This window comes from Nyctereutes procyonoides, unplaced genomic scaffold (genome assembly GCF_905146905.1).
Source record: "Nyctereutes procyonoides isolate TBG_1078 unplaced genomic scaffold, NYPRO_anot_genome, whole genome shotgun sequence".
In the NCBI taxonomy this organism is placed as follows: domain Eukaryota; kingdom Metazoa; phylum Chordata; class Mammalia; order Carnivora; family Canidae; genus Nyctereutes; species Nyctereutes procyonoides.
The window spans coordinates 14,189,787-14,208,936 of NW_026575155.1; the positions used below are offsets into that span (position 1 = coordinate 14,189,787).

General features: G+C 51.5%; 1 protein-coding gene across 1 annotated transcript in view; it reads left to right on the forward strand.

Moving 5' to 3' along the window:
• BACE2 (beta-secretase 2) overlaps positions 1 to 19,150 on the forward strand; it is an 81,522-nt gene that overhangs the window by 35,428 nt on the left and 26,944 nt on the right. The window contains exons 3-6 of the mRNA XM_055313777.1: positions 8,360 to 8,576; positions 11,898 to 12,026; positions 13,193 to 13,327; positions 14,811 to 14,912. Coding sequence (XP_055169752.1) covers positions 8,360 to 8,576; positions 11,898 to 12,026; positions 13,193 to 13,327; positions 14,811 to 14,912 — 583 coding nt within the window. The remainder of the gene's footprint in view (positions 1 to 8,359; positions 8,577 to 11,897; positions 12,027 to 13,192; positions 13,328 to 14,810; positions 14,913 to 19,150) is intronic.

Here is a 19,150-nt window from a genome sequence, read left to right on the forward strand (position 1 = left end):
ACACCGTCCTCTGATGGTCATTGAGGGGCGGTGAGCTGGAGCAGGAACAGGGCATCAGGTGTGAGCATGAGGCTGTTCTGGGCAGCAGCCTGGGGTTCTTGGAGAACCACCTTTGTGTTGCCCCGAGATCCAGCAGTGGTCAGTGTGGTTCATTGAAACCACTTCTGTGCAAGGAAGGTTCCTGGTGTGAGAAATCTGTGGCTCGCAGGGGACAGAGCACAGAGCATTCAGGCCAGGGACAGGCTCCGAGCCTGCCGTCCCAGGGCGGAGTGTGCACCCGGATGGAGGTCTCTGTGTGGTTTGGCATCGGGGAGCCCGGCATGAGCTCGGGGGACGCCCACCAGGACCTCAAGGCATCCTTTGGCTCCTGGGGAGCCCGTGGGGCCAGAGTCACTGTCTCCTGGAGGTGCAGGGTGATTTCACATCTGTTTTTGTGACCCTAAAGTTGAAACTCAGATTAAACAAAATACCAGTGGTTTGCTTTCCAGGGGTGTGAGCTGTTGCGAGACTCCGAGCTTCCTCACTAAAGTCCCTGCCGTCCCCTTCCTGTCTTCTGGCTCACTTGCCTCGTCCACCGTCTTTCTTCCAGAGAACAAACCCCCACTTTCGGTGGGGGAGCGTAACAACTGAGTAATTGGCCTTCTGGAAATGGCAGGCCACTTGGACAGGGCAGGGCAGCTAGCCTGGGGTGGGAAGGGCCCTTCTGTCTTCTCCAGGTAGCACGTCTCGGTCTCTGTTCTGGTGGCACCAGAGACGTGGTCTCCTGTACGAACAACTGGAGAGTAGTGGTGGCAGGTGCTAGACAGGCGTCCGGGGGCCACCACGTACCCGGTTGGCCCTTGTTCGAAGAGCCTGTCATTTAGTGTACGACTCTGTGTGTTGATGACCCTTCGTCATTGACATTCCAGGATGAACTTCCTGGCCAGGGACTCCTTATGACAGAGAAGACTCAGATGTGCCCCTGAGCATCACTGTGGCCACGGATACCTGCGTGGTGGGGGAAGGGCTGTTTCTGTGTGTGTGCAGGGGGAGGGAGGTCCTCTCTGCCCTTTCCCATTCTGTTGGGCGGTCCTTCCACATCCCCTGCCCCTCCACAGCCACCTGTCCCCAAGCTGGTTCATCATGGAGCAGAAATTCCAGTTGGTCCAGACCTCGATTTTACTCTACTCGCGTAGAATAGGAGATCCAAGTTCCAGCTTCTAGGTCAGCGGTCCCCAGACCTTCAGCCCTGGTGCTACCCCCCTTTTGTAGCAAGTACTCTGTAATGCCCTGAATGAGACGCAAAGGTGGTATCACTTGCCTGCGTACGTACGTCCCTGATGCCATAATTGGGAGAATGAGAAGAGGTCACGTGGAGGAAGGTAGGTAGCACCTTGATCTGTGCACGCTCTGCACGCTCTGAGTCGACTGCAGCAGGGGTCCATGAGGTAGGGGTGCACGGGCCGTGAGCATCTCCGGGGGCTTGCAGCATTTAGCAGATTGAGCCCTGGGAATGAGCATTTCCTCCCCAGTGAGTCAGCCGTAGTTCTTTGGCAAACACCCGCAGCCTGGAATCTGTCAAGGCCAAAGGGCACTTTGCAAGCCAGTCACCCTTTCGTCACACGGATGCAGGTACTGAAACATTCGAGGGCAGATCATAACATTACAGATACTGTGTACGTTTAATACGTGTGCGATATTTAATCGACTGGAGGCTACCGGTGGCTTATTCACCTTCTACTTTGTTCATGGTTTGGTTGAACTGTGGTTCTGTCTCAGGCTTCAGCAGGACACGTCTTTTTTTTTTTTTTAAATACTTATTTGTGGGCAGCCCAGGTGGCTCAGTGGTTTGGCACTGCCTTCAGCCCAGGGCGTGATCCTGGAGTCCCGGGATCGAGTCCCACGTCGGGCTCCCTGCACGGAGCCTGCTTCTCCCTCTGCCTGTGTCTCTGCCTCTGCCTCTGTCTCTCTCTCTCTCTCTCTCTGTGTCTCTCATGAATAAATAAATAAAATATTTAAAAAAAAATACTTATTTGTGAGAAAGAGAGAGTGAGATGGGGAGGGGCAGAGGGAGAGAGAGAGAGAACCTCAAGCAGACTCTGTGCTGAGCATGGAGCCTGAGGTGGGGCTTGATTCCACGACCCTGAGATCGTGACCTGAGCTGAAATCAAGAGTCAGATGCTTAACCAACTGAGCCACCACTGAGCCACCCAGGCGCCCCCAAGACATGTCTTTCTGACTTAACCTAACCTTGCTGGCCAGGTGTATGGTCAGGTGGTTCCTGTTTTTCATACTTAAGCGTCAAGCCTGATTGAACGTGAAAACTCATGGGAAGGCCTGTAGTTCCGACGATGCCTAGGCCTTCCCTCCTGCTAACTCCACAGGAGAGCTGAGGGCTCCCTACCAGCTTTTGGGACGGTTGGGGTTCTCCTGGACTCCCCGTGCACGGGCAAATAGAGAAGTCCCAGAACCCACTGGGGGGTGCAGGAAGCCCCAGGCTCTGCTGCCCAGATGTCAGCCCACCTGGTGCTGGCAGGTGTTGCTGAAGTGTGCTTAGTACCCTTATGGGGCCGCACCCTGGGCCTCCGTCCTTCCTGTTCATCCACAGGGCTGTCAGGTGTCTTCTTAGCCGCACCAGAGGGGAAGCATCATGGTTCTGAGTCTGGGGCAAGTTCTGTTCCATCGGCGGCACCCCTCCTGACGGTGGGGGTTTCGCAGGTGAAGTGCCTGCTGCGATTTGCGTTAACTTTCTTTTCTCTCCCTTTCTCTGTTGTTTTTTTGCCCCCCAATCCCGTGCTTCTCACAGGCTTCTACTGGACACAGATGTCATATTGCGAAGATGGGAACATTTTCTGTGTAAATGATGTATCACTGATTTGTGTATTACTCTCAGCTGACTTTCCAGTTGGCCTAAGGCGTGTGCTTTTCCACCACTGTGTTTAACGGAAGCCACGAGAACGTTCTCACTTCCCATCCCGATTTCTGACAAAGGGTTCTTTTCCGAGCCATAGCTCCCTGCCCTGTGATGCTTCTGTGTTTGCTTGTCCCTCTGATCTCCCTTAGTTATAATAAGGTTTCTGGTTGGGTTTGTCAGCTTCTGATTCAAGTCCGTCCCCACCCCCTCCACCTCTACCCCCCCAGTCTTTGGATATTCAGGTTTAATGCTTCCTGAAACATTTCCCAGTAATTGGAGATTTGGCTTGGGGTTCTTTGACAGGAGCTCTTTGATTTATGGAATGAGCCGTCAGGCTACCCATTCATCATTTGTGTAGCTTCTTCCCATCAGAGGCCCTCTTTTCATGGTGGTGAATGTTCCAATGAATTTCTACATGGCAAAAAGAAGATTGTGTATTCCTTTAGATGTACTTCTTTTTTAGCCAGTAAAATAGCCGCCAGCCAGTTGGCTTGATTGAAGATCCAATATACCCGTTCCCCTGGCCTTGTAGTAAACTATTCGGGGAAATTAAAATGTCTCCTCCTCCCCGTACGCCATCTGGGGGGAAAGCCCACAGAGTAGCTGTGGCAAGGGACCAGTTTATTTTCCTCATCTGATGCTTGGGCGTAGTGTTAGGATGTTAGGGAATTACCCGGTGGCCTTCTTAAGGATGCTGAGCCGGACCCCTGAGCCCCCTGAGAAATGCCTCATCTCTCCTTGTGATGATGGCAGGCATTTGTGCCTGATGATTGAGATCATTTCTCGAGCCCACCCATTGTTTGCTTGTCCCAGAGGCGACGGTTGGAGTCCACCCAGCGTTGGCCATTGTTGAGGGTGTTGATGAACCTCCAGGCTGGGCAGGCATCAGTGGCCCCGTCCACTCTGGTCTGGTCACTTCTAGACCCTGAGCGGAGAAGAAGAAGGGTAGTATCCGGTCAACGTGGGCCAGTCCACTAACCCCGAAGATAGGTTCCAAACCCCCAAACATGCACAAGAGCCCCTGGCTGCATCCTTTAGGAGACTCCGCATGCCCTGGGTGGGGCGGCTTAGGAGGACCAGAGCAGACCCCAGGACTCCCCTCTTCTGAAATCGGCCCTTCCACCTTTTTTTTTTTTATGTCCTCTGCAAACAACAGTGGGTTTCTTTTCAAACAATAAAATGTTCAGTGGCGCTCTTCTCCTCTGTTCATTGATTTCACTTTTCACGCCTGTGTTTCCTCAACCCTCCTGTCAGAAGCAGAATGCCGCCTGAACTTGGTTCCGCGTGATTTTATTGCTGTGAGTGGACGTTTTCCTGGCTCCCTGCATCCTTGATTGATTGTTGTTTCTGAGCCCCCGGAATGATTGCCACGGGAGGAGGCAATCTGGGGTTCTCTCTCAATATAGTTAATTAACGTGCAGAGCAGTTGAGAGCCAGAGCATTTCAATGCCAACAAGTAGGATGTTGGAGCATGAAGACGGAGGAACGTTTTCGTTTTTTTAAATGTAGTGCTGGAAACTATACGTCGATAACCCTCAGAGTTACTTACAATTCATCACTGGGGTTTTTGCTCTTTGAGGTTTCGTTCAAGGAGCTCAGAGAGTACACGTTCACTTTTTTCCTCGCGTTATCTAGAACTCTGCTTTCTGCAAGGGTAGCCGCTAGCCACACGTGGCTATTTAAATTCACCTAGCATTAGATGAAGTAAGAAGTTGACCTCTTCAGTCACTGTGTAATCGTATTTTAGGGCTCAGTGCACCTGTGGCTACCGTGTTGGACAGCGTAGATATGTGATATTTCTGTCACCGCAGCCAGGTCTATTGGGCGGCACCGCTCTGGACTGTGGGAGAACTCTGCCTTTAGAATCCGAGAAGACCCCTCCACTGCTCCCAACCACCTTGATTGAGTCAAACGACAGACTTGCCCCTTCCTGTGGGGATGGTTGGACTTCCAAATGAGACTGTTTTGGGTATTCAGTAAGGGTAACTCTATAGGAGCATTTACAGGAAAAATTATTTTTTAAAGATTTATTATTATTATTTAAAGATTTTATTGATTCATGAGAAACAGAGAGAGGCAGAGACATAGGCAGAGGGATAAGCAGGCTCCCCATGAGGAGCCCGATGTGGGACTAGATCCCAGGACCCCTGGATCATGACCTGAACCAAAGGCAGATGCTCAACTGCTGAGCTACCCAGGCGTCCTGATTTATTATTATTTCTTTAAAGAGCATGCTCGAGGGAGGGGCAGACAGGGAGGGACAGTCTCAAGCAGACTCCCTGCTGAGCGTGGACCCCCCCCCCACACACACACATTCAGGGCTCGATCCCATGACCCTGAGGTCATGACTTGAGCCGAAATCAAGAGTTGGATGCTCAACCGACTGAGCCACCCAGGCACTCAGGAAAAAACATTCTTACATTTTCTGGTAGTAGTTCATAGGTTGAATAAAGGCAGCAGGTGATTGGGTCACAGGATAACAGTGGTTTTTGTTGCACACCTGCTGTGTCCCCGGGTTTCCTTCTAAACGCTTCCCAGAGCTCACTCTCCTGGTCTTCAAGATTAACCCCATGAGAGGTGTCTACGTGGTCTTCCTCTTTCACTTGAGGCGGTGGGGGCACAGAGAGGTTATGTAACCTGGCCCAGAGTCACACAGCTGAGTTGTCGAACGAGGGGTTGAACCCGGGCCGTGTACCATCCATGGCCTCTCAATCCCGCAAGTGGCACCAGGAAATCCAGAATGCTCCCGCTGTGAGGGGACTAGGGAGCTGGTCAGGATAGTGTAGGAAACACACTCCACGTACGCCTAAGAGGCTGCGTCAGGCTCTTAGATGTTAGCAGATGCTAACAAGTGTTCTGTAGTGTGGGCAGAGTAAGAATAAAACCACTTCTCCAAAGAAAGTCATGGTAGTTGACACTGTGTTGGGGAGAGAGCTAATCTTTCAGATCAGGGGTTGGCCAATGAGGGCCCATGGGCTACGTCCAACCTGCCCTTTCTGTTAATAAAACCTTATTAGAGCACAGCAGCGCACGTTTGTTCTATATCGTCCGTGGCTGCTTCCTCCTTATACTTGCAGAGCTGGGGAGGTCACGCGACCCACAAAAGGTAAAAGTTGTTTTCTAACCCTTGATGGGAAAAGTGTGTGCACCCTGGGCTGGATCCTGTTCTCTGAGCATTTCCAAATCGCCTCTTCTGTTAGCAGTGCTGCGTTTGTGGCCCTGAGGAATGGCCCCACGTTGTCCTGATTCAGTAGGTTCATTGCTGTTCGTAAATGTGTGAAGCCCTGGATGTGTAGCACATACACCTGAATTGGTGCTGGCAGTAAAGTTGGCAATACAGCGACCTTCCAGTCCCCTTGACTGCCCTGACTGCCCTACCAGTGTGACTTCTGATGGGTGACCTAGCTCTCTGTGTGCCTGGACCCATCCACTCCCACTCTTCTGTCTGTGACTGCCCTCATGCACACACTAGGCATTCACTCAATGCTGTTGTCTACCCCCCTCCTTTTTTTTAAGATTTTATTTATTCATGAGAGAGGCAGAGACACTTGCAGAGGGAGAAGCAGGCTCCCTGCAAGGAGCCCGATGCGGGACTTGATCCTGGGATCCCAGGATCACGCCCTGAGCCGAAGGCAGACGCTCAACCGCTGAGCCACCCGGGTGCCCCCAGATGCTCTTTAAGATCATGGCAGAGTGAGCTAAGACGGCAAATATTAAAATTCCTCATTCTTCATATACCATATCCCATTATGAAGTTAGCATAAATCACATTTCTCCAAAATGTGTCTGCCAGACATTTTAAGAATCCCCCTTTTTCTTCCTTCTGATTATGAAAGGTATGCAGAAACCCTATAGACAGCCCTGACCACAAGGGGAGTCTCCCTCACGATCCCCACCACCCAGAGGGAGCCGCTGAAAAGTCTTCTTTCACCTTATTTCTGTGCCATTGAAAATGACCCTTTCCATCGCATTTTGTGGTGCTACATCATAGTCCATCATCTCGATGCACTATGGTTTCCTGAACTGTTCCCTTTCTCCTGGGCATTGAGGTTGTTTCCAACTGTTTGCTATTATAAATAAAACATAATGACCGTCTTTGTCGCGGGATCTCCATCTGCATCGTGGGTGTTTCCCTTGGGATCAGATTCTCGGAAGTGCCGCTACTGAATTAAAGACTGTTAGCATAGTTAAAGCGTAAGCGATGTGCGCCCCAAGAAGGGGTTGTATCATCTCTGACTTCACTTCCTTCCGGACCCCGGGCAAGATTGCCCTGGTTCTTACAGTCCTATGGCAAAGACGTCGTGTTCAGAGGCTCAGTGTTAAAGCAGTGAGTGAAGACGGCGGGCAAGCAGGAGCACTTGACAGTGATCTGTTTGGTGACCTGACACTTCTCTTAGGAGCTTGACCGTTTTTCCTAGGGTGAGTTCGGTTTTGAGTGCTTAGATACTTGCCTACAGATGTTCTTAGGGTCCCTTCCTATAAACCAGGAGAGTTTTCAAACTCAGATGGCTGGAGGTTTGGATACCCCAGGGCCCTGACACCCACTGTCCTCCCTCCGGAACGTCCTTCCCACGGGACTCACTGTGTTTATGCAGGGCTCACACAGATGTGGTTGGATTGCAGAGGCCTGGGCGACCGCCAAGTCCCTGCCTCCACCTCCACTTTACGCCCTGGGGAGTCCTTCCACTCTTTATTGCTACCCTGAATGGAATTTTATGTATTCGTGTGTTTACTGTCTGTCTCTGAAAGCCCCAGAGCGGGATTCTCATCTGTTTGAGTAGCTCTTACGCCTAGGGCTGGGTGCATGCAGGACTGCAGATGGTGCCACAGCGATTGGTGTCACAGTGCACACATTCGTGTACGGCCACTAGCCGTACCCCCCTCCCCTATTTTGGTGTTTGAGTATAATGCGCTTCGGGGCTTGGGGAGAGCATGGAGAGGGAGCCTGTGACATCCGGAGGAAATGTGGGCCTGAGGAGCAGTGCCGTGTTGGCAGAGGCTTGGTCTTTACTTGTCACATTGGTTGCGCGTGGGAATCCGAACCCGAGGCCGCTGCAGGCCCCTTCCTGGGTCACAGAGCAGCAGCGCAGGGTCCCTGCAAAGCCACGGGGCCGGACGGGTGCCCAGACTGGCTCGTGCCTTCAAAGGCAAATGCGGTTAAGTAAAGCACCTGGCTTACGGCCTTTACTGGGGCAGATGTTAAACTCGGGGTTATGTGTCGACCCCAGTCCCCCACCCCCACCCCACCCCACCCCACCCCACCATGTGGCACAGAAATACTCCCAAATGTTCGTGATGATGTGTTGTGGGATATGTCACTTTGTCGACAGGAACGCTATTAACTATGAAGGACTGCATGTGGTCGCTTTCCTGTGCTTTGGAGGGTTGTCTTTGCCATGGGCCCGGCCACCTTGTCTGGACACGGACACGCAGGTGAGGACCGGGCCTTGTCTTTTCCTTCTCCAGGTCCAGTACGTACCGCTCCAAGGGCTTTGATGTCACCGTGAAGTACACACAAGGGAGCTGGACCGGCTTCGTCGGGGAGGACTTTGTCACCATCCCCAAAGGCTTCAACAGCTCCTTCCTTGTCAACATTGCCACTATCTTTGAGTCCGAGAATTTCTTTCTGCCTGGGATCAAATGGAATGGGATACTTGGACTCGCATATGCTGCTCTGGCCAAGGTAAGGCCAGTCTGTGGATCTAAGTAAATCGAAGGTGGGACGAGTCAAACCGGTCATCACACGGGCGGCAGGTGGGTCCCGGCTGTTGGGAGACGGTCAGTCAGTGAGAGTCGTGTGGTGGAGACAGACCGTGGTCACACAGTTAATTACGTGTCTAGGCATCGTTAAAATTTAAGGTAAAGGGTGCAGTTCTTTGAACCTTCCTGCCAAGATACACCCGTAGCCTTCCCTTTTTTTCCCGCTGGTCTTTGTTTTTGCTAATTTTACTTCTGTAGTTTAAAAAATGTTAACAAATTCTGAATCGCTTTAATTTTGGTGTTTAGGAGCTTTTCTGAGGGGAGGATTAAAAAAAGAAAACACATTTATTAAATTTGTATATTTGCATGAAGACATGGAGCCTGTAGGTGGCCCTGGAACCTCGGCCAGGGAAGCATCCCACTGGGGGTTGGGGGAAGGAGCATCGTGCTGCCTTCCTGTGGCTGTGGACACCCCAGAGAGCCACCTGGAGCCTCACCAGGTGGAGGAGGGGTCCTGAACGTGCATCCTGGGGAACCCCAGCCATTGGCCCAGGAAGCACCAGGGGGAAAGCAGGGGAGCCCTCTCTCTCATCAGCATCAGAACCTGCACCGATGGCCCAGATAGTCTCCAAACAGGTGTGCTCAGGCCAACCCAAAGGAAGTGACGTCGGTGTGCCTGAGCGGGGAGGCCAGCTTGCTCGCAGGCTGGGGAATTTCCACCAGGAAGGGAGCCCAAGGTGCGCAGATTGGATACCAGGGTGTGCCCTGGGCTCAGGCTGGACACACTTGAGCAGAGCAACAGGCGGTCACCCCCCGCCACACTCCCCGTGGCGGTGCACTTTGCCCTCTTGTTCAGAGCTTGACTTGGAGCCAAAGCAAGCGTGGAACAGACAGAAGCAGGACTGCAGGAGCTGTAGCCCCGGTGCCAGCAGAGCCCCTGGGGGGGCCGTGGGGATCCGGGAGGAAAGGCCTGTCTTCTCTGCCCGCTGGGATGTTCATCCTGGCCTGGGCTCACTAGTAAATGGTGCAGGGGGCGAGGTGGGGAGGGGGTGTTCCCTGACCCCGTGGCTTCTCAAGGAGAAAGGGCCCGTGAGGACATCCTAGGATGTTGGCTCCCGGGGTTCTCATAGCCTCCCCGGGACGGAGAGGGGGGAGCGGGGGAGCGACTTGTGAGGCCACGCTGTCCCGTCTCAGGACGCTGCAGGCTGAGGGGCAAAGGGGTTTACCCTCCTCGCCCAGAGCCTGTCTGCGGAGCCCGGGGGGGTCCAGGGGCCCCTTTTCTTCTCAGTTCCATGGGGTGAGCTTCATATGGAATTTCATATGAAGCATGTTATATCCTAATAAACTACATTCCTTAGTATCGACCGTGCGACCAAGGGCACATTTTGTTACCTGACTTTGACAGTAAAAGGTGTGCGTGTGATTGGTTTTATGCTGACCGTTGGGAAGATGGGAGAATAAAACTGGATTGCCCGCGACTGTGATAATACTGATAATAAGCTTCCTTGCAAATACTGACTTGAGAGTCCCCGGGGGTGTCCAGACTTGCCCCGTGGCCTCCTTGTGTACAGAATTCTGAGATGACGGCAATCGGCTTCCCATCCCAGGTTTGAGGACAAAGTCACAGGATGGGTTGGATGCGGCACCGGGGCTGGAAACAGGTCCAGTGGGGCAGGGTGGCCCGGTGGCCCGGAGCCGTTTTAGACATAGGCCAACCGAGCACACAGTGGTGGCCGCAGCGAGGGGCGGCCCCTGGTCAGTCCCGATGCTTCCCGCCGAGGATGCGCCTCAGACCCTGCCCTCTGGGGTCTCTCTCACCGGGGGGCCTGGGAGCCACTGCACACCTCCGAGTCGGGCTCTCTGGGGCTGACCCTGGCACCTGGATGTTCTTAAAGCTCAAGAGGGATCCCACGGGACGGTCGTCCTGAGGATGACAATGGATCCCTTACAGTGAGCCAGGCCCTGTTCCAAGGCCTCTGTGTGTATTGGCCCATTGCGACCCCGGAGCAGCTCTGGGAGGCTACTGTTTCCCCATTTTGCAGATAAAGAAACAAAGGAACGAGTCACACAGTGAGCAAGTGGTAGGGCCAGAATTCAGTCGCAGGCGGGTGGCCAGAAGAACGCCGGGCGGGCTCAGCACCACACCCGGCCCAGTTCAGGAGGGGGGCTCTGTCTCTGTCGTCTGCCCTGATGCCAAGCGTGCTGCACGTGTCACAGACAGGAACTGTGCCGAATCCTGCTCGAGATTTGACGGAAGCAGGAGGAGGCGGCCAGACAAAACTGAGCTAAATAAATGGGACAATTTGTGTTTGCCGAAGGGCTGGGCTCTTACTCCCTCCAGAATTACAGTTTTGATTCTTACAGCTAGTAAATAGTGGTTCCTGATACTGACCGTTGGTGGTCAGAATCTGCCGACGGCGTCTGTGCCACCACAAGTAAGTTTCCGTCAGGAATCAACAACTCAAGAGTGCTTGGTATCCCCTAGGGGTCACAGTGAAAATCTGTGCTCAGGTCCCTGCCCTGCCCTCGGGTCCACCAGCCCTGGAGGCCCACCCCCCAGCTCAGAGCTGCTCGCACACCACGCCTCTTCCTTTGGGTTCCTTTGAGTCCCTGGGACATGGGGGCGCCCCGAGTGAGTGCTGGCTCCACAGAAGGGAGGCACGGGCCACTTTGGTCCACTGAGCGGTGGTGGCGAGGAATCCAGGCTTTTAAACCCCCGGGGGTGCAGGACTGTCCTTCCCTTCTGCTTCCCTGCTCACCAGAGTTCAGCGGGGCCTGGGGTCTGAGAGGTCTCGTGCTCAAGACCTGTGGTTGGTGTAGCGGACAGCCACGGCCGGGAGACGTGAAGAACGTTCTCTGAAGCCACGAAGGCCGCTCCCAGAGACAGTTCTCTCCTTACTTACTCAGGCTGAGGTGCGAGTCCACTGCCCATGTCGGTGACCCACTTGCACACCTTGTCGCATCAGGGTGAGAGATGCGACGACATCCTAATAGCTCTAGAAATACTGTCTTGTGTTTGCGTGTCAGCCTCGCGCAGCATCCACGCGGATCTTCTCTCTACCATTCCAATTTTAGAAATACTCTCTTATTTTTACAACAGAGCCGTACAGACAGGGAAAATAACTGCGTTGTAGGAAGAAGGTCTGTTGTAGGCTTCTGCGTTACTGTCCTTGATCAGAAGCTTGTGTGTGGTTGAGCCACGAAAAAAATTAAACGCAAAGAGAAACCGTTTTGTACCTCGGGCCCGGCATCCCCCTGGTCTACACTGCGAGTCACGGGGCTGCTGTCCTTGTTTCTCCTACAGCCATCCAGTTCCCTGGAGACGTTCTTTGATTCTCTGGTGGCGCAGGCGAAGATCCCCAACGTCTTCTCCATGCAGATGTGCGGGGCGGGGCTGCCCGTAGCTGGATCTGGTACCAACGGAGGTAGTCTTGTGGGTATCTTTTAGTCTTCAAGGGGGAAAAAATAAATCACAATTTAATCGGGCAGTTTTTCTGTTTTATTAACACCCTGGTGGAAGAATTAGACATAGAAGCATACTTAAGTACTGTGGAATTTGGATAACCCTCCTTTTACGACATTTTAAAAAAAAATGGGTAAAATTAGGTATTATTTTTATCTTTCCTAATTATCCCGCCACCCACAAGATGATTCTCATGGCTTCCTCAAATTCCATTAGAGCATTTTGAAATTTTTCCTTTGAAGGGTAACTTTTTTGATGGGTGGAGGAGGGGCAATGAGGAATGAGGAACAGTAGGGGCTACTGAGGCAGGTGGGCCTCACTCGGGGTTGGCCCGCTGGTGGAGGGTAATGCCGGTGGTTTCCTAAACTGGATGGGGAGACGGGGACACCTGTGTGTCCTTTCTCTGCACGTGCACTCGCAGCAGGAAGTTTTCTAGTGAAACAAATGGATTGAAGGCATCAGCACTGTGCATGTGCTGTAGCCTGAGTGTCCCCTCTCGATAGACTCTGTGCCCAAATGTTCTAAACAGGGACAGGAAGGGCCCCTCAGAGCGGGTGCTGACATCCCCTAATCATCCAACTGTGAGAAGCAAATAGTGTTACTGGCATTTGCCTACAGTACACCCAATCTTAATACCTGATTTGCCCCCTTTTCAGGATAGAGGACAGCCTAGGATTTGTGGGGTGATGTTTTATAGTGTTGCAACATGAAGTTTTGATGAGGGCAGCGCATCTGTTCTGCTTTCCGTGCAGATGCGTGAGGTTATAAGTCCTCCTAAGTCTTCCGAAGAACTAAATTATTGTGGGTCAATGTGGCTCATCGTTTTACCTCATTTGTTTGGGGGCGAATCTCGGTATTGGAAGGCTAGAATTGTATGTACTTCCTTTACATGAGGGAAACCACCAGAGCCTCTTGATTACATGAGGGCATAATATTGTTCAACCCTGGGGTACGTGGCCCTCAAAGGTTCCCTGTTTAATTTTCAAGCATGTGTGTTGTGTAACATCATCACAGTGGGAAGGTACTGATTCCAGTGAGGCTCCACCCTTCTGATTGTATGCTTCTCTGTGTATGTAACCTGTTGATGTGCCTCCGTATATTTATTCTCTTAGACCCGTCAATATTTTTCTTCTCAGGTCCTGGGTGGAATTGAACCGAGTTTGTACAAAGGAGACATCTGGTATACCCCTATTAAGGAGGAGTGGTATTATCAGATAGAAATTCTGAAGTTGGAAATTGGAGGCCAGAGTCTGAATCTGGACTGCAGAGAGGTATTTACCCTTGTGATGTCTTTGTGTCTCGGTACCTGGGTCACTTTTTAATACTACAGCAGGGACCTGGATAGGAAATTAGAAGGTACAGGGGCGCCTGGGTGGTGCAGCCGGTTTAGCATCTGATTCTCGGTTTCGGCTCAGGTCGTGATCTCAGGGTGTTGGGATTGAGCCCCGCGTGGGGCTCCGCTGTCAGTGGGGAGTCTGCTTGGATTCTCTTCTTTCTCTGCCCGCCTCCCCCCCCTCCATGCACACTCTTTCTCTAAAATAAATACATTTAAAAAAAAGAAAATTTGGAAGTACACTACATTATAAGACAAATGAAAGATTCATCACACTAAAAGTTATAGGGCCGTGATAATGATGAACTCCTCCTTCCAGAAAATTTGCTTCCTTCCAGTCACTTGGCTTCATAGGGAGAAATTAGCATAAGATGGTATGTGTGAAGAGCACCATTTCATTGTTCATCTGGGCCTGATGGTTCCTGGAGATGGACTAAGCAGGTTTTCATCAGTGCAAGGGAAAGAACAGGGACTAGAAAAAAACAAATGAAACCCAAAATGAGTCACCAGCTTTATCCTCCATTCATCCCCCTGCCTCTCAGCTCTCACTCCAGGACAACTGATGCTCTGAAGAGCGGCGTGTCCTGACTGCCCTGACTGTCCTCTGACAGGAGCAGGCGTGCAGAGCTGAGGCATCGAGTCATGTAGGAACCCCGTTCTCACCCTATATACATCTGGCTCATTTGTGGTCATAACAGCATTATGATGAAGCCAGTTTGAGGGAGTCCATCTCCTACAACGTCTGCAGGATGGTTTATAAAAACTGCCAGCATTTCATTCTGTTCCTACCTGCATCACTTCCTTTCTCATGAACCATCCCCTTCTACCACGGTTCCCATGTACACAGATGCTTCTGTGAAACCCATCAGAGCTCCAGGGAGTAGTGCTCCTTCCCTCCGGGGTGCTCCCTCCCAGCATGGTGCTCCCTCCCACTGCAGTGGTTTCCAGTCCTAAGGCCACGAAGCTGGGTTTATCGTCAGAGGCACTTACTTTCCATTAAAGAATCCAGGGGTCGAATCAAAGGGGAGGTCCTGTAACACGACACAAATCTGTGTGCTGATTTTGTAGGATTTGTATAATGGTCATTAATGTTGTCATTTTGATCTGGAAAGACAAATGGCTCTTCCCCCTTCTGCTCTTGGGGGATCCTCGACAAGGACATCTGGGCACCTCCAAACGACGAAGTTTCTGCATGGGGAGAGCTGTCGATTTTGGTCATGTCACTTCCCTTTCCTCTGTTTCCTTATCTGGGAAGCGAGAACACTGGGCTAGATCCAAGTTCTGAGAAGACACTGTGGGTTTAGCCAGGAGTGAGGTACCCTGGCTGCGGCTGCGTATGGCAGACCCACAGTGACAGCAGGCTGGTATCCCATGTCATGTCGCTCACGCGCCTTTTCCCCACCAACTCTCCTCTGTTGTAGTATAACGCAGACAAGGCCATCGTGGATAGCGGTACCACGCTTCTGCGCCTGCCCCAGAAGGTGTTCAATGCGGTGGTTGAAGCCGTGGCCCGCACGTCTCTGGTGAGTCCTCAGGGTGCTCGTCAACCTCGGAGAACACCACCGGGTTATGACCACATCCTGGGGGAGTACTACTGTGTATTCTCATAGTCTTCATCTGAGCATTTTGAGGAGTTGAAATTTTTTTTTTTTTTTAACTATTACTAAGTTCACAGTCTTACTTTTAACTAGCACAGAATTTCTTCACATTAACCTCAGGGGACTTGAAATGAAGGTGCCATGCTGTTTAGTATTTCAAATAATAGTGTAGTAGATGTAGTACTTTTTTTTTTTAATCTAAGAAAAAAAGCCACTTGGTAATGTTCTATATTAAATAGTGAACCAGGAATACATTTGCAGTCCTTAAAACAAAACACATGAACTAGAAAATTGTACTTTTTTTTTTTTTTTTTGGTTTTCATCCAAGCTGTGCTGGGGTTTTAATTCTTCTGTAAAAGAATGTGATTCTTTTTACAGAAGACAAAGGTCAATCAGCCAGTGTAGTAATTATTAAAATCACGCTCAAGGGCAACATGCGTTTTGGAGAACTGGCTGACAGTATTCCAGTATGGCCCCAACTTTCCAGTTGGTTCGGGGCAAAAGGTGGACCAGAGTTATTGATGGAGAAGAACACAGCTTCAGGGGTCTGGTGGACTTGAATGTAGACTGGTTTCTGCTCTTTCCTAGCTGGGTGCCTGGGGCGGGCTTCGGGCGCTCCGAGTATCCACGTTCTCATCGTGGGGCTGTCAGGAGGACTGGGGTAGGGTGCGCCCCACACGGTGGTGCCCCCGAAGAGAAGCATCTCATGTCCCAACCACGGTGCTGCTGCTCTTTGTTTGAACGTGAGACAAACATCCCTCTCAGCTTCTTGGGTGTTTTCATAAGCGTCTGTCTGTACAGGGCCACCCTTGCAAGGTCACCACAACCACTGTCTCCTCCTGTCCAAAGTCTCAATCCTGGTCCTAACGCGGGGCTCACTGCCCCACTACTCCACTGGCCGAAATCAAAGAATGATGGGAAAATGCACAGCGGCTGCTCCGTTACAGGTTCCAAGCAGAAGCATGGGAGGGAGGAGGGGGTTTTTGGTTGTCCTGAGCCAAACTTCAGAAGTCTGAAACTGCCCTGGGAAGAGCAGCAGGCAAATCAAGAGAATGGCGAGTGGTGGCGAAAAAGCAGCAGCACAGAGGCCCTTTCTGAGCTTGAAAGGACTCCAAGGCAGCAGTGGTCAAAAGCCAGAGTCAAGCTCTGATCTTGTCTCATATCTGCTGAATCAGAAAACAACGGCAAGTAAAGTTTTTAGTGCCCTAAATTCAGAATGCTGGCTGAAAAATCAGACCACGCTTAAAATACGAAGCCATATGCTGATCTCCTTCAGTAGTGAAAATGTCCTCAGCAGACCTGACACGAGCATCTTGGGGCTGAGTATTCTGGGCTGTACGTGTGTCAGGACCATCCGCAGGAATGCTCAAGGCGAGCGTGTGAGCCCCGCACGCCCGTGGGCTGCCCTGCCTCTGCGCAGCCCGTGACTCCAGCCCCGGTGGGAGCTGGGTGAGCCCCCCGGGGGGCATCGCAGCAGCCCCTGGTTAGCGGCGGCTGACTTTGTGAGAAGGCCACGAGGGAGAAGACATGAGATTGCAGGATTTGTTGGCCTTGTCTAAAATTATCCTCGCATTTCTGAGCGTGTGTCGGGAAGAGGAGGACCCGAGAAGGCTCTCTGTCTTGGGCAGGGAGAGCACAGCCAGTGTGGACTGGGTCCCTGCCTGGACCAAAGATGGGCATGGTCTTTTTCTCCTGTGGTGGAGGAGGGTTTCTTTCTAGTTAAGGGAATGACTGGCTTCGGGGAGTTAGATGCAGTGCAAATGTTGGGCTCTGTCTCCTGGTCCGGTTTGTTCAGATGGGATTTCAGGAACGCATGGTTTATAGGTCTGTATCTTGAAATGGGCCTTGTGGGGAGTTCTGGGTATAGCAACCTGGGCTCCCCCTCTTCATAGCTGTAGCCCCCTTGTGTTCAGACCACTGCTCCCCTATCTGTAAAATCAGATGCAGGATGACACCTGCTTCTGACTCTAAACTCTGTGATCTGAGGGTCAAAACTGTCCCCCAATGACGTGTGGCTTAGCCTCCAGGGAGGCCCTTAGATGCACAGACATCTCTTTGGAGGCAGGTCCCCTATCTGATTGGGAGCTGTGCCCCTTAGTTGAGTTACCGGGTCCCCTCGGCCTGATCCTTCATCTGCAAATTAGAGCTGTGCATGGGCACTGATGGGGGCTCCCTGCCCTGGGTGCAGGCCCAGCCACCCTCATCTTAGCCCATCCTCGGGTCCAGCAAATGACTGCCCCATCCTTATCAACTCATCTGGCAAGGGATTTTGCCCTCTGATAAATATGGTTCAAATCAACGTAACTTTTACAAAAAGTAAAGATATATTAATGCCAACATTACAAATTTTACTAACTGGTCACTAACAGTTTTCATTATGGATGCTCCATGGAATGGATGAAAAACCCCAAGGCATTTTCTCCCCATTGTCTGGCCCAGGAGGGTGGGAGGGTAGGCGGGCTCGCAGCTGCCATATGTGGTCCTGCAGCACGGGGCACCCAGAGTTCGCCCAGTGACCCCTGGTCTTCTTAGTTCTTGCCCTGCTTGGTCTCCGCACCATCCCTGCTTACCTGTCTTACCTTCTCTCCACTTTCATAGCAGCCTCCTTCCTGACTTCCCATCCCTACACCCTCTTCATGGGTGTCTCCTCTGCTGGCCTGATCCAGGGTAGGTCCTAGACCCCTCTCTTCTTCCTGTATTCTCTCGGAAGGGATCCCACCCGAGCCACATCATCACTTCCCATCCGCCCATCAGTGACTCCAGGGTGCGCCTGGCTAGACAGGAGTTTAGACTCAACCGGTGGGTATGCAAGTCCCACTTGGACTCCTGAGTCACACCCGCTTGCCGCAAAGCTCAGATCTCCGACAAATGATTTCTGATGAAGACACCAAGGCCATGAAGATACCCTCGGACCCTTAGCTCCTGCTCCTTCTATTGGTATACCAGCGCCCCCCCCCCCCCAGCTGCCATCTGTTTTATCCAGTGAGGCAGCTTCCATGCTCTGCCCGCCCTCCCTCAGTCTCATCTCCTACCACCTCTGGCCCTTAGCTCAGCTTCCTAGGGATGTTCTCTTGACTGTCACCCCTTATTCCGGGTACTTCTCTCCTACCCTGCCCTGTCCCAAGCTTTCCTTACCCCGCCCCATCCCCTGCTCCCCTAGCCCCACCCCAGCTCCTCTAGTCTTTTTTTTTTAATAAATTAATTTTTTATTGGTGTTCAATTTACCAACATACAGAATAACACCCAGTGCTCATCCCATCAAGTGTCCCCCTCAGTGCCCGTCACCCATTCACCCCACCCCCCACCCTCCTCCCCTTCCACCACCCCTAGTTCGTTTCCCAGAGTTAGGAGTCTTTATGTTCTGTCTCCCTCTCTGATACTTCCCACTCATTTTTTCTCCTTTCCCCTTTATTCCCTTTCACTATTTTTTATATTCCCCAAATGAATGAGACCATATAATGTTTGTCCTTCTCCGATTGACTTATTTCACTCAGCATAATACCCTCCAGTTCCATCCACGTTGAAGCAAATGGTGGGTATTTGTCATTTCTAATGGCTGAGGAATATTCCATTGTATACATAAACCACATCTTCTTTATCCATTCATCTTTGGATGGACACCGAGGCTCCTTCCACAGTTTGGCTATTGTGGACATGGCTGCTAGAAACATCGGGGTGCAGGTGTCCCGGCGTTTCATTGCATCTGAATCTTTGGGGTAAATCCCTAATGGTGCAATTGCTGGGTCGTAGGGCAGGTCTGTTTTTAACTCTTTAAGGAACCTCCACACAGTTTTCCAGAGTGGCTGCACCAGTTCACGTTCCCACCAACAGTGTAAGAGGGTTCCCTTTTCTCCACATCCTCTCCAACATTTGTGGTTTCCTGCCTTGTTAATTTTCCCCATTCTCACTGGGGTGAGGTGGTATCTCATTGTGGTTTTGATTTGTATTTCCCTGATGGCAAGTGATGCGGAGCATTTTCTCATGTGCCTGTTGGCCATGTCTATGTCTTCCTCTGTGAGATTTCTCTTCATGTCTTTTGCCCATTTCATGATTGGATTGTTTGTTTCTTTGCTGTTGAGTTTAATAAGTTCTTTATAGATTTTGGAAACTAGCCCTTTATCTGATACGTCATTTGCAAATATCTTCTCCCATTCTGTAGGTTG